General features: G+C 37.9%; 1 protein-coding gene across 3 annotated transcripts in view; it reads right to left on the reverse strand.

The window, feature by feature from the left end:
* Positions 1–5,492: 5,492 nt before the first annotated feature.
* LOC113476561 (sodium channel protein type 5 subunit alpha-like) overlaps positions 5,493–15,753 on the reverse strand; it is a 45,673-nt gene continuing 35,412 nt past the window's right edge. For all 3 annotated transcript variants that reach the window (XM_026842310.1, XM_026842309.1, XM_026842311.1), the window contains 6 exons: positions 13,984–14,262; positions 13,310–13,363; positions 11,371–11,508; positions 10,644–10,748; positions 9,978–10,248; positions 5,493–8,582 (listed from right to left, as the gene is read on the reverse strand). In XM_026842310.1, the coding sequence (XP_026698111.1) occupies positions 7,384–8,582; positions 9,978–10,248; positions 10,644–10,748; positions 11,371–11,508; positions 13,310–13,363; positions 13,984–14,262 (2,046 nt within the window). In that variant the 3' untranslated portion in view covers positions 5,493–7,383. The remainder of the gene's footprint in view (positions 8,583–9,977; positions 10,249–10,643; positions 10,749–11,370; positions 11,509–13,309; positions 13,364–13,983; positions 14,263–15,753) is intronic.

Consider the following 15,753-nt stretch of genomic DNA (forward strand, 5'->3'; position numbering starts at 1 on the left):
CATATAATAAGAGACAGCTTTTATACCTTACAGCTGGCTCCTGATGGCTGAGTGGCTTAACCCTTTTCATGCCACATCCAGTAAAGCTCCTGACAGTTGGTTCCTGCTCTTCAGCTTCCAGAAGAAGGAAAATTGGCTGCATGCTGTCAGGGCTATAATGATAATGACAGGCAGCAGGTGTGTCATTGGTGAATCAGATATAGGAAGACACTGAAAAGAGCCAAAAAATTATTTGATTTATGGGAAAAATGCCTGTGTGAGAGGCTTTAAGAGGTCATTCCACTCACATTAAAATAATAAATAGAGAGGTGATAGTGAATAAATGCCTTTATTGAATGAAAATAGCAGGTACTAAGAATTTTTTAATGTAGCATTAAAGGTATATCAAGAACCACTGGCTTGAAGCTGAAATCAAGCTAGTTTAAATGAAAAGGTAGGCTTGTGATTTGAAGCGTAAAGCCAATTAAATGTGAAACAAATTACCAGGGGGCAGATATTCTCCATGTTTTCATGTCAAGAGCTGTAACCCCAGCTGGACAAATTATTTTAGTCAAATGCAGCCCAACACTCACCTGCAAGATATTTGACAACATTTAAACCTGTGTTTCCAGTTTCTTTCAGTGGTGAGATGAGATAGTTATAACACGGCAACCTGTACTATGGTCATTCAGTTAGTTTGTTCTCATACTACCCAAAAGCAGACCCTCTGGATCTGCTTTTCGTATCAACTTGCACAAACCTTAGCTCGGTACCCATCCAGCAAGCTTCTGCATCTATTTGCCTGCAATTATGTTAGCACTTGTCCTACACATGAATCGTGAGCATGCCAACCTCCTCTGCTACACCCTATACACTCTTGCAAAATTTACTTTGCAGCTGTTGCAGGAAAATCTCTTTCCACCTTGTAGTGTTGTTCTCCCAACACATATGAGGTCTCAGTTAGGGACCATCTCAATCGACTGGCTGGGATAAGCAAACACATTTTGGATGACTGGATCTTGCTGTTCTGGAGCAACTTGTGATTTGAGACTAATAGGGTATGGGTGACAAATTTTCTAGGCACATTTTTCAGCCTTCCTCTGTGCCAGAGGCCTGGCCCATAACCATGGGATCATGGGAAGCTTCCACAGGGAAAACTCACCACAGGGAAACTGCACTCCTCCCATACACTTGAGAGGAAGGGTGGTTGATGCAGTCTGTATTCAAACTAAACATTGCTCAGTACTCTGGTTTAACCCTCACCGACATTTATTCCCTCTCAGGAGCAGTCACACCTCTCCTCTTGACTTTCATTTGGTGGGATTAAACAAGATAGGACTCCAGGCTTCTTTTTAAAGCCTTTCTAATCCCCTATCTATTTTAGAGGCCCTTTAATTCTTGTTTGATTTGTATGAATCTTTCTTGACTATCATTTACCAGTGCATGTATGGGTGCAGATGCAACATCACCCTTGCCTTCCCATTGTATTAACACATCCTGTACTCCACAGACTGTCTCAGCTGATAGATCTTCACATGCATTTCTCCATTTCATGGTTCAATCACATTGTCCATTGTGGCAGGTGCACCCATCCTGATGGAAAGACCGTTGAACCACAATATTTTCTAACTCTGGTGAAATATAAAAACATCTGCTGACTCTGGACTCTGGTGAAATATAAAAATATCTGCTAGTTCTGGCAGATAACTGCTGACTTTGTCCTGACTTGTGTAACCACAACATCTGCTGATATTTGCCACAACAAGGTTATACAACTGTCTTTTGCTAGATCCACATTTCTCTTGAAAGCTAAGACCCTCAGTCAATGAGGACAAATACAGTCATATTTTTGACCACAGATCAGATTCAACAGGGGTATAAATGGGGTTTCGCTGGAGGACAAATGAAGCCAGTCCTTCTTGGAGCAATAGGTTACAGTCAGGGACTCTCCACTTGGCTTGGGCTGCCTCCGAAGGAAAATCCTCAAAGTTGAGAGCCCTCGTCTTTCAGGTGAGTCATTTGTGCATTTTGGGTCATCATTTCTAAAGCTTCAGAATTTGTAAATTTGTTGTGCGGTAATTAATCCCTCTTACAAGCTGAAGCTATGGCTTGCTAATGTTGTTGGAGTATTAAATAATTTTTGATTAGGACAAATTTCCTCTGAGCTTATAACTTACTTAGGTTAATTTTGTGAGCCTTCACAACATTAATTTGTGTAGTAACTCGATGGAAGTAGCTTCTTGCCCTTTGTACTTCTTCCATTTGGCATAAACCATTCACCAAGTCTGGGACTAAGATTGGATCTAGCCACACCTAAACTCCATTAGGAGTTTAGAAAGCAAGGAGTCCACTCAGAACCTTGTGACTCAGTGGGAGGGTCTCCCTTATCCTTTTGTATTTCCAGTCTCTCTGTAAATCATTCTAAATTGATTCTAATCAGATTTTCCTTTGTATGTTTCCTCCATATAATAAGCGATGTAGTGAACCTTGATATCGAGCTTTAAGTTGAACTTTCACAAATTCACATTAAAACTACATTTGCTAATACCTTTGACAGTGACTCTTTAAGTGATCTAAATCATCATCTGTGACAAGCATCACAATCATTCTGTTCCAGTAATTTATCCAGGTCTTCAAAGTGCCCTGCTGTTTCCATCACCTGGTAGCAAATGTTCCCATTTAGCTCCCCATAGAGGACTTCATGCTCTGCCCTATTACATTTTGTTTATCAGAATATCAGTAGATAAGACCTATCACATTCTTCCATCTTAGTAAATAGATTTCAAACCTATTTTATTCAAATTTCCACTTTCCTTCAAGTGTTTCATTATTTCCCCTTCAAAATGTGTTCCACAGCCCTGCAACATGCTTAGTTCAGATTAGTAAGTCTCTGATTGCTTGAATTGCTTGTTACCTCCTTTTCAAATAAAATTATTAAAATCTCTTGAGTTGGATTTTGTGGACTTTTTTTTCCCCTCTTGCTACCTTCCCTGGTTTGACAGATTCTCACAAAATCCTTACTGACAGATCTGCATTTTCATGTGCCAGTTCTCAACAGTATTTTTGAAAATGAGTTATTTGGGCCCCCTACTCCATTGCTTTAATTACCTTTCATGTTCATTCATGGATGTACTCACATTCAAACATTTCTTGTTAACCAAGGAAAATATAATCAATCCTATGTTGAATATTGTCTTCACTGAACATGAGGGAGAATGTTTACCTCCTCTTTATCATATAGAAAGATAATCTTTAGCCCTAAAGCTGCCCAAAACTTCATCCTTGTCCCATTCTAAACCAATCTCACATGTTATTTATTTTTATTTCTGCTTTCTCATATAGTCAGGAGTTATTTATTACTGTTGCAGTTTCCTGTTCATGGTCTAATTCTCTTTTACACTGGAAATTCTTACCCATTTCATTTTCTGACTTTAAAGTGTGGATTTCTTTTAACAGAACTCTTTGTCCCACTGTCTCTAAGCTCTCTCCTTGCTGATAATACTCTTAATTGAGACAGTTATTTACCTGTTTAAACTCAATCTCTATAGTTGGAATAGAAGCCCCAACTTTTTTTGGACTTTGAATATGTTATTTTGATCTAAAACCACTAGGAGGAAGCGTTCAACAAGTTTCACTGTCCTGTTGCAGATCTCAGTCATAATTTTATGATATTCAGAGAGTTTCAAGCAGGAACCAAGGGATCTGCTGGGTCACACATCACCTTGAAAGTGCCATGGCACATAGTCCCTTGAAGAAATATTGTTAATTCACGTTTAGGTCAGACTGTCTTCTCTGCTCCTGACACAAAGGGTACTCCATCCTCTGAAGTACAGAAGTCACTTCTAATTTCCAGGGTATTTTTTTTCCCCTGACTATTCAACTTGTAGAAATTTTTCTCCCTTGCTCATATTTTCCCACCTGCTTTATTTACTGAGAGCTATGATGCGTCTTCTCAACTGTTATTTCTAAGCCGAACAAACTAAACTTGAACCTCCTTTCATAAAATAGATTGTAATTCATTCTAGTATTGCTTCTCTACACTTGAACCAGTTTTAACTCACAGCTGTTGAATTGCAAAGGTATCTGGCAAACAGAAGGAAAAAAAATGCTTTTTTCTTTCATGTGTAATAAGAGTTTCATGCCATGCAACTCCATTGACTGGGGTGCAAATATTGAAGACCTTTCCATTACTTTGGTTTCCTGTGAAAAATGTGTGTGCTTTAGGTAGTGAATCAAGCCCACTACAGAGAGATAGAGTTCTTCTGGTATTCGCATGCCCTTCGTTGGTGTATTTATTGTGCTACACCATTATCAAAACAACAAACAAAAGCATCAAGTTATTGAGCTGGTGTTTCTCATGGGCTGTCAAAGGGAAAAGCCCTCTCAGCCCGCATGTTTTTGTTGTGTCTTTTAATAACCTGTTTAAAAATGCAGTAATTTGGGGTAAAATTTGTAAGTGATACATAGATTATGGAAGAGGTAACTGTTGAAGAGACCAGGCTGTTAGTGCAATGCTCTGAGAATAGTGGCTAAAAGGGGACAAGCACATAAAACATTGTTCACTATGATCAGAAAGGATGGCAATCCATCTGGAAACAAGACTGTATGCCACACAGCCATCACAAGAAAATAGGATTTTAGTATGGACATCGGTAGAATACAAAATTAAGAGGGATCAGAGGAGAACTGGAAGTATTAACGAACATGGTAAGAGACTTGCCTTCCTCCAAATAAGATTACCTTTACTCAGCAGGGCTTCTTCATAAGGTAAAATTCACCCTAGGGGGTACCTGTCATTTCTTGCACCATTAGACAATTCACTTAGGGTACCAGATGATCTTTTGCACCTGATCCCCTACATTGTTGGAGCTCTGACTCAGCTTCAGTCTTCCCAAACAGAGGGATTTCAGTGAGGCTTGTAGGTAGCTGACTATCAATAAAAAATTCTTACAGTCAAAAATACCCCTTCCTGGCACACAGACTGGCAATGATGGGTTGCACTACCTTTGGATATGGATGCGTTTAAATACATAATCTCCTAAGAGGATGTGATGTCAGAACTGTTCAGTGAACACCCAAATCAGTGAGAATGCTGCAAGTGTCTCACTACCGCTTCTCATTGGCCCCTGCACATCATGGGAAGCAGACATGGAACAGGTGGAGCTGGAAAGCAAAATCTCACAAGTGCCATGTAGCCAACTCCTGAACTGTGGTGGGTGTTTTAAAAATTATTGTATCCAACTAAAAGCATTTAATTTTATTAACTATTTTGTAATTGTTAGTTTTATTTTTTATTGTGAAGGAATAGAGTTGCCTGGGTTCCAATGGCACAGAGTTATTGACTTCTCTGGTACAACACAGTCAATGTGCACCTGTCTTAAAATCTGAGGGAGTATTAGTCAAAACTAACCAAAAATTCTATGATACCAGGAATGGCTATGAGAGGCTAAGAGAATACTACAGAGGAAATTAAAAGGTATTATAAATATTATTTATTTGTAATCAGTGTTCAGGCAGTCTTAACTAAAACCAGTCTCATTATTAGGTGTAATTTATCATTCATAGTAAAAGAAAATTTCTGTCCAAAAAGCTCACAATCTCAATACATAGAAAAGACAGGAGAAGAAGAAAGTTACACAAGACAGGACATATAACTGCCACCGTAGAGAAGGGGTGTTGAAAAGAGTAGGCAACTTGCTACAGGTTGCAAGCAAAGTGTACAGGAGGTCCCACTCAGTCACAAAACTCAGTTTTGTTTCTGGCTGAAGGCAGAGTGGAGGGAAAAGCTCACCTAAGCTTTGCCAGAACCTGTCAAACCTAACAATGACCACACAGCTACAGCCTTGCAACTAAGAAAAAAATAAAGAGCATCTTATGCTAGCCTGTGTGTAACGTGTTTGAAGTTTAAATAAGAAATTAAAATGTCAAGAGTGATTTATGACTATGGCTAGTGCATGAGAAAGGATAACACAACAGTCATTAGACAGCAAAGTGCATCAACTGGAAGTATCTCCAAAGTACATGTATAAAGGACATAAGACTGAGTACTGTTTGGGCATGTGTTTTTCTGAGAAGCCCAAGCTAGTAAGGACACGAAGAAAAATAAAGAACTTCAAAAAGAAAATTCAGCAAGGAACACAAGTGACCACATGCATGCATAGTTTCATGAGAAGTAGAATTTATGGTTACATCCTTAGTCTTATGTTAACCCCAGACTCAAATACGTCAACCCAGATTTCCTAATTGTCCACATTACTTGTACTTTGGTTTCTTCTGATCTTTGCAGGAGAGAGAAAGCTGGTCCCCCCATCAAAGAAGCACAGGCAGAAGGAGGAAAGGCTCCTACCACCAGTGGAACACATTTAACTTATGTCAAGGCCTCGTTCCATGGCCACAGATGATGCTCACTACCACAACCCAGGGCAGCTCAGATGGAGCCCACATGGCGCTCCCCACCCGAGTTTCTTATGTCTAAGGGAGTGGTCAGGTGATGCTACCAATTGCCTCCCAGTGGAAATGTAGATTTGTGTCTCTTTACCACATTGGCAGGGATGGGCTTGAGCATGAAACTTAACCATTCTGTGAAGTTTGAGAAAAGTATGGAATAAACACAATTTGTTATGGAATGACTGATGGACACAGCACTGCTGCCTTCACCTCGCTGCCAGAGGAAACAAGATTTTAAAAAATAATCCTCACAGACCAATATAAAGCAAGGTTTTACTCAGATCAGTACAACTTCTGTAACACTGAGTTGTATTTATTATTTCATCAAGCTGCAGTAATATAACTACAATAACATACATGCCATGACTTACTCTGTGAATCAATTATGTTGGAAGAAGCCCACTACACTGTGCATATCTGTGGATCATGCAGTGGTTATGTTTGTAGTACATCTGTCCCCAAACAGAAAGGAAAAAAAAAAAAAAAAAAGCAGCCATTTGCTTAACAGGTTTGTAATGAGACTATCAGTTAGGAAAGGACTAAGGGTAAATTTTAGCTCCTTTCCATTCAGCAGTTTATCTTAACACTGACATTCCTTTCCTGTTCTCCAGCAGATTCGTTAGTGCTTGGGCTTTTCTCTGCTTCTTTGCACCAAGGGCAATGTCAGCAGATGTTACCTATCACTGCTGTGAATATGCTGCAGCACTCAGGTACTGTGGGACCTGCTTTGCAGTGGGGTGCCCTTGATCAAACAGATCCAAACCCTTTCTCTGCATACGTAAACACTGAACAAAGCTGAATGTAACAGAGCCAAAGGCTACAATTTAGCAGCTACCATAGTTAACTGATCATGATCAACAGACTTTGTTTAATAGGGAGGTTGCCTCAGCTGATAAGTATTTATAATATCAACTTCTGTGAACATTTTAAAATATCCTTAACATCGTCACTGTTGAACTATTTAATGTCTGGAGATTGTTGATTACCTGTAGTTTCCCCATTCTCAACCATGAGATTGTCACTACTGACTCTTGTGACACTGTCATATGATGGAGGAAAGGATGCTGAGGACAAAGTTTCAGACTTGTCAGGACTCCTAGCATAGTTTTCACCCATCATAGATGCAATAAGTCCTTCTTTTTCTGGAGCAGCATCTCCAAGAGTGTCAGTACTGCAAGTTCTGTGATGGTACAGGTAAGAAGCCTGCTTTATGGAGCGCAGGAGCAAATGACTCCTGTAGGCACGCTGGATTACAGTGGCAGAAGCTTCCTCTTGTCTGTGTCTGAGCGTAGTAGAGATTGGCTCATAGGACTTTTTTGATGGATTGGCAGCCATGAACTTCTCCTCCATTTGTACTTTTAGAGTATCCAGCTCCCCAGAATCTCCTAACACTCGTTTGGTAAAAGCAAATAAGATATCCAAGCAGTGGATCCTGTCTCCACTGACCATAGGCAGGTCCATTGCTATGAGTTCAACTTTGTTTGGTTTTGGTACACGTAAAGGTTCAGCCAGAGCATCTGCAAAGTCTGAAAGCACAGAGAAAGTTATAAACTGAGTTGCCTCGGGATCAAACTTCTCCCAGATTTCATAAAAGATGTCAAAGTCATCTTCCCCTAAAGGTGCTGTACTTTCCTCAGTAGCAGCATTGAAGTTCTCCAGAATAACAGCTATATACATGTTTACAACAATGAGAAATGATACAATGATGTAACTTACAAAATAAATAATACCTATGGCAGGTTTACCACATTCACCTATAGTACCATTTATGTTTGGATCACAATATGGTGGTCCAGTGTTTAAAATAGGACTGAGAAGACCATCCCAGCCAGCTGATGTTGTGATTTGGAAGAGACAGAGCATGCTGTTAGCAAAGGTTTGGAAGTTGAACATGTCATCAATGCCATCCTCCATCTTCACATAGGCAAAATTAGCCATGCCAAAAATGGCATAAATGAACATGACCAGAAAAAGCAAGAGGCCAATGTTGAACAGAGCAGGTAGGGACATCATTAATGCAAAAAGCAGAGTTCGAATTCCTCTGGCAGCCCGAATGAGTCTCAGTATTCGTCCAATCCGAGCCAAGCGAATGACCCTGAAGAGTGTAGGTGGTAAGAAATGTTCAAATGCTTTACCGATGCCAGAAAGTAGTAAGGCTAAAATGAAAAAGACAACAGTTGGTTAGAATATCACATTTCTGCTTAACTAGTAAGTAGGGTGAAATGATAATATCTGTATAGTATAGTTGAAAAATATCTGACGTGTGTGTGGTAAGACCCTTTCAGAACAACCTTTAATAGAAGATAGAGTTGAAAAAATAGCTGTAGAAACCAGAAGTTATGAACTACATTCTTCAGCCACCACAAAATAATACCTGTTGCACTAAGGATGGCGAGCATCTTTCTATGCACAACTTCAAATACCCGTATCAGTTGACACTCGTTGACTGAGGGTTTTCTCTGAAACTGGTTACATGAATACTTCAGCGGGTGCAGGTTAGGTATTGACTTTCCAAATCTGACTTCAAATACTGATATTACAAAGCTAAACTAAGTAAACAAGATATAATAACACTGTAACGGTCATAATTTAGATAACATGTAGTCAAGATATGCAAACCCAGTGGTGAACATAGAAGTTCTGCATGCCACTCTACAATGGTTTTTAGTTTATTCAGGGCCATAGCTACCATATGGATGTTATTTTATCCTTAGTTTGCATGAAAAAATGACAGATCTAGCAGCACTAGAGAGGTTTCATTTTTCTAAGTTTAGATGTTCTGGATACATTTTTCTGGATTTCCACTCCAGGAACTTAATTTGTCAAGGAAGAGCCATATTCTTACTAGAATATTACTTACCCAGAAACTTAATTAATACTAAAGGAACAAAATATTTTTTTCTTCCCCTAAATGCCTTCTGCAGTTTTGGCAGTACTGGCCCTAGGAATAGCTAAATTGGCAGAAAGCTCAAATTGGCAGGACTCTTTAACCCATTCTTTCATTGCAATCCTTTCAAATAAAATACATTTGTGGTGTTCATTTCTATCCTGAAAATAATTGTTCACACTCTGTAGCAATCAGCTATTCCTGAGTTTCCAGAAACCGAATTCTCTAGTCTATAATCTAATTCCAGTCAATTCTCTGTTACAAACACAGATGACAAAACCCAGCAATTTCTATCTGATTGGAGATTTCTTAGTTGGCACTAAATCTGTAACAATGGAAATTATCACATAATGTGGTTCTTGAGGTTGTTTTTTTCTAGTCAGAAAGACAAAATGAATAACCATTATGAATGTTTTTACATAACACAGCTGCCTTTTTTCTTTTTAATACTTTTTAAAAAAGAAAATAACAGAAATTTAAGAAATATTATTTAATATTATTTTAATATAATCATGGTGGGATTTTTAGCTTGTTTTCCTCAACACTTTACAGTATTATGATTTCCATTTCAATGTCCATTTGCAGTTGATACATATAAACTATTTTTTTCTGAAGAGAATAATAATTGATTTAGTAAAGAATTTGCCAAACCAATTTTACTTACCAATAAATGACATGATCACAACAACCAAATCAAATATGTTCCAGGCATTTGAGAAATAGTACTGCCTCAGAGCCACCAATTTCAGTACACATTCTGCAGTAAATATGGCAATGAAGAGTATATTGATTTGGTTAAGTACGTTAGTCTTTGTTGCACTTTGCTCATAGGTTTCCACCATCATGGTGATCATGTTAAGGCAGATGAGAATCATGATGACGACATCAAAGGCTTGGCGTGTCACGATGTCAAAAAGGAAACCTTGGTATCTGTTCTAGAAAAAAATACATCTGACATCAGTTATGAAAGTATAGTGTACTCATCCATACATGTTTCCAACAGCTCCAGTTTTTATGTTGCAGTCACTTCACTGTAGAGAAGTTAGAGAAATTTAAGAAAGGCAGAATATAAAAATGACATTAAAAATTCCTTCCCATCCTGAAGTTTAAAACCCAACAATAATTATGCAGAGGACTGAATAAATATTTAACCTGTAAAATCTTTCAATGTAATTTTTTGTTATGGAGTTGACTTCAGAGCACTATCTGAGTATCACTGTAAAGACAGTATAAATAATTTATATGCAATATATAAACACATGCACTTTTCAGTGAATTAAATTGCACTTTTGCAATGCATTTTCCTTCTGAAGAATTCAGACAGTCTTACCAGTGGTCTTGGAATGGGTTTTTGAGGTTTCTTGGATCCCAACTTTTTCATTGCATTGTAATATTTTTTCTGTTCTTCTGTCATAAAGATATCTTCCCCACCTAGGTATATAAAGAAATGTCATTGTTATTTGGTGAGAAAGCAACACTATTGTTGTTACAAAGTCTAAAATGCTGGAAACTAACATTCCTTCCTTTTTCACATCTTGCTCGTATCAGCCCTTTTCATAATGCATAATTGTGTCTAAAAGAACACAGTGGCACAAACTATACATTCACAGAGCAGAAGTCCTGGGGTGAAACTCAGCTAGCTCAGAAAGCATGAAAAAAAGGATCTACTGAACATCTGAACTGGAAGAAATCTTTCCCTGACTTCCCACATCCTGCTCCTGTTGAATATCCAAAATATTCATCAGAACATCTGTACCAGACTACTTCTGAGTAACTAGACTCTTGTGCTCGGTTTCCAAAAAGGAACAAAATTTTAAGGGGCTGTAGAGAAGATGTCATTGCCTTCAAAATGTTGGGAAAGAGCTAAGTGTTCAAGTTATAGGTGAAAAGAAAGGAGGAAGAAACTCGTCCTGGGTGATACTTCTGCTAACTTAATTACTAATGCTCTTGTAAGCCAACAGAATTTTTAGATTCTATGCATAACAAGGACCTTGTTCTCTAAAGATAGCATTGCTCGAGATACAGTATGTTCCTGGGTGCACAACCAATATACTTATCTTTTTCTTTTGTTGGTTGAAGTTGTCAATAATAACACCAACAAAGAGATTAAGGGTAAAGAAAGATCCAAAGATGATGAAGTTCACAAAGTAAAGATACATAAATAGACTATGCTCCATTTGCGGCTGATCATTTACCTGCAAGAACGAAAAGCAACATGAAAAATTACCGGTGAAAACATGGGCTCAATTTAATTTAGCATAATCTTCATATTGCAGATCCTCTCATAAATTGATTCCAGGAGGAAACAATATTTACAGCTCTACTGCTAATTCTAACAAAATTGGTATAGTTTAAAACTACCAGTAGTGAATAATACAAAATATTGTATTTGTATTTAAACACAATGATTCTTTTAGAAAGAGTATGAAATGGTGGAAGAAAGTAACATTCATATAGTGGCTACCAGATGCATCAAAATTCTGGGACCTCCTAGGTCAGATTTTTTGCTCAGATGCTAACTGCTTTTCCTTCTGAAATTGAAGATGAACCTTACAAAATGATACAACAAGCACAACACCTGATAGAAATCTAACCAGAAAACACAACTGAAATTAATAGTACTACAAAGTGTTTATACTATGAAAGCTTGTTAATTTGATTTCTTTTACAGTGTTTGTTTATGTAGTTTCTGGCTAGATCATTGCAGAACAGGATAATTTAATTCATACTGATAAATTTGCATTGAAAACTTGTAGAGAAAACTTAGTCTTTGACTAATGATGAATGAGGTTTGGTTGTTGGGTTTTTTTGGTTGGTTGGTTGGTTGGAATTTTTTACAAAAGCTGATTGTTGTGGGCTTTTTCTATTCAAACCTGACTTAGAACCCTACCATTTGCAATTGATTGAGGCCCTGCTAAAGTCAATAGAAACAGTCACTGAATTGGACATTCTTGCCGTGATTTTCACAAACATTTCAGAAGCATCAGTTCAGCTTCTTCCAATAAGAGATGTAAATTGCTCAGTACTTGAAAAATCAAGCAAACTATTTAGAATTCTAATTCTAAGCCCATGCCATTAAAAATATCAGCTTAGATATTTTTTTCTTCTTAGCAAAAAACTTCTTTTATGATTATAATGGATAAAAACAAAACCAGAACAAGAAAAATAGTTTATCAAATTGAAACACTCCCCACCCACCCACTCCCACTGTTTTTATATATGGTTACTTTTAAAATTATTTGATTCCTTTGAAGTCATGATCAAATTAAGATAGTCTCTTCATTTTAAATTCTTTGCCTCCAAAGACATACCACTTTGTTCCATGTAACACTGGATGATACTTCTGATAAGGAAGAAGACATTATTGTTGACATAAACAGTAGGTAAAATAGTACTAGTGATGCCTGACAATGTATTTTAAATGGTTACTTATCCACAATAGTTTGATTCTTGATAAGTTTGTGTTTATGTTTTGAAAAGGGCTTTCGTCTATGTCACTGTAAAACATTCAGGTTTACTCCAAGTTTGAGTTTCATAAAAGATGTGTGAAGGTAGGTGCCTCCATGTGAGTGGAAACTCTGAACTCCCCTGCTAGCTGATGGACATTCAGTTATTAGTAGAGTCAATGTAGTATAAAAAGGTGTTCAGATGAACAATGTAGATATCCAGGGTAAGCTGAAATGCTCCCTAGATCCCTCTGAGCATACTGACTAGATATCCATTAAACATATGGAGCAATTGGAAGTGAACTCATATGGAGACCTTACAGTATAGGTACTGCATTTAGGTGAGTGGATCTAGAGTTGAATCCCGCTACCCGTTACAACAGATTAGGATACGATGAGTCATTCGTAGATGAAATGTTTACATCAGCTGATAAAAATAATTACTGGAAGGATCTAGCACAAACAGCAGATATAAAAGTGCAAAAATCATAACACTTTAGCAGAAAGCAGTAGCATTAACAAAAAATACAGTTTGAATACAATGACTGACCTCTCGTGAATCTACTGCCGCATACATGATGTCCATCCAACCTTTAAATGTTGCCTAGAATGAGAGATTATGGAAGACATGTTGAACTTTCAGTGTAAAAGTCTTCACATCATTTATAACATCTGAATGACACTGACTGGCGTGAGAACCTTTGGTATGGTCGCCCACATAAAGCACCAAGCTCTGATTTTAGGGAAACTACTGACTCCTGCTGTGTGTATGGCATTCTCAGGATGTGAAAGATTGCTAGGGTGGGACAGAACATGTTGTCCTAGGATGATGACAGGACAAAACTTCATTAGCACGGTCTCCTGAAGACCTTACAACCCTCATGGCTGAAAAAAATCTGTATTACAGAAGATTAGTTCAGTATTCGGCTCAACTTTCCTCCTGAGATTGACTCCACCTCTCAATCTCATGAACCTACTGGAGGCTGAAGCACCACCTGTCTACCAGATCCCTCCTTACCACCTGGAAAATCACAGCAGCATCTAAATTGTCTCCCTATTTCCACTTGTGTGCATGGACAGTACTGGTGTTTGAACAGCCATCTACAATGGAAGAGCAGGCTGTATGATACCATTCTTTTCCATCACCCAGAGATGACTTAGGAGTTGACAGGAGGTCAAGCCCATCTGACATGGTGCTGGCTAGTGAAAGCAAGCAGCACTTACCACCTGAAGAAGAGCCAAGTAGCCAGAGCCAACATTATCAAAGTTGACTTTAACATTGACCCAGAATATCTTTCCTGTGTTATTGTATGTGCTACAGTCTGTTTTGTTATTGATCAAACTATTTAATTCTGAATCTTCTTCTGTCAGATTGACACATTTCCCAAACTTCCCAGCAAAAAGGTTCACGCCCATTATGCTAAAGATGAGCCAGAAGATGAGGCAGACGAGCAGAACATTCATGATGGAAGGGATGGCTCCCAGGAGGGCATTGACAACCACCTGGGATGAAATGATAGAGGAAAAACACACTTTAACAAACATGGGCTCAGTGCAATAAGGAGTCACTTAGTCATCTCAGAAAACAGAAACTTAATCTTTTCCGTGTAAATACTAGTCATAGCTGACATGGGTACCCTGAACTAAGATTCAAAGGTCCATAGTATCTCTTAGGATTTCAAATGAATAACTGATACTTTTTGGGCTGCTGTGAGCCACTACCACATAAGTATACTACAGTGCATTCCATTCTCTTTTGATGAGTTTCTCTTGGTTTTGGAGTTGGGGATGTTTTGTTTGGTTTTTTTTGTTTGATTGAAACTTTTATAATGTAAAATTTCTGAAGTATTCATTCATAAGCTCTATTGCAGAGGATTGTATTATTGAGACTGTAGAAAGTAGTTTTTAAAAGGACCAGTAATAACCCTCCACTAGTATTTTTCTAGATCTATTTTTTTCAGTGGATTGTGTTAGTGTCTTCTGTGGTCTATAACCATGAACTAGGTACTTTTTCTCTGCTAGGTGCTGTAAAATCACAGAAAATGTCCATATATATTTTAAGTGTATGCTAAGGCATAACAGATTGCTTCATAAAATGGGGCAGTGAAAGGAAACAATGAGACTTTATCTTTGAGTTTCACAATGAAGACAATGAACTCAGCGGTCAGGTAGCAAAAGGGGAACTTGATGGACCAGAAGAAAAATGAAGCTTCTTGAAGGTTTGTGTAGACCACGTCACATACATTCTGCATAGCAAGACAAAGTGTGATGGTACCTGTTTCAAAATCAATGCCAGACACAGAAATTTTGATACAGTCTGTTAATTACTTTAATGCAATTTCTCTCTGCCTTCACAGTGACAAGATTGCAGTCAGAGCGCTTTCAGTCTCACTTTCAGAAGATATCCAAAATCAATCCATATCTCAGCTGCATTCCCATGTAAAAGTGTGACAGTGATGCCATATGTATTTCTGTCATCTGTTTTCACATACCAGAGTATATTCCATAGACCAGACTTTTGCCCAAATGTCATGGTAGTTATCATACTGTTTCGCATGTACAGCTGTGTTTTGCATGTGGCTGAGGGAATCCTTCTCTGCATTTGCATAATGGTAGATTTGTAATTAAACATAATTAATGCCCAACATCTTCAAGCTGTTGCAGGTGCTCTTTTGATGGAAAAAAAAAGCAGCAAATATTCTACAGGCAAACACTCCTGCTTTTTGAAAGAAGAAGTCTATTTGGAACAATAATTTGAGTAAAGTAACTCTTAATAGTCTAAAGTTCTTGTAAATCAATCCAGTAAAAACTTACAGAATGGAGGTGATTCTTCCTTCTGAATTAGCTTGCCATCAGACTTCAAAATTTAGAATTGTGCTCACAGTTCTTATTTGTTTTATTTTTGGCTATCTCAGTAAGACCAGAACACAAGAATATTCCATTGTTACTCAGTCAGAGTTCTGCCTAGTCTAGTTTTAGTTTCAACAGCACTTA

This window comes from Athene cunicularia (assembly GCF_003259725.1).
Source record: "Athene cunicularia isolate RWA chromosome 2 unlocalized genomic scaffold, athCun1 chr2_part1, whole genome shotgun sequence".
In the NCBI taxonomy this organism is placed as follows: domain Eukaryota; kingdom Metazoa; phylum Chordata; class Aves; order Strigiformes; family Strigidae; genus Athene; species Athene cunicularia.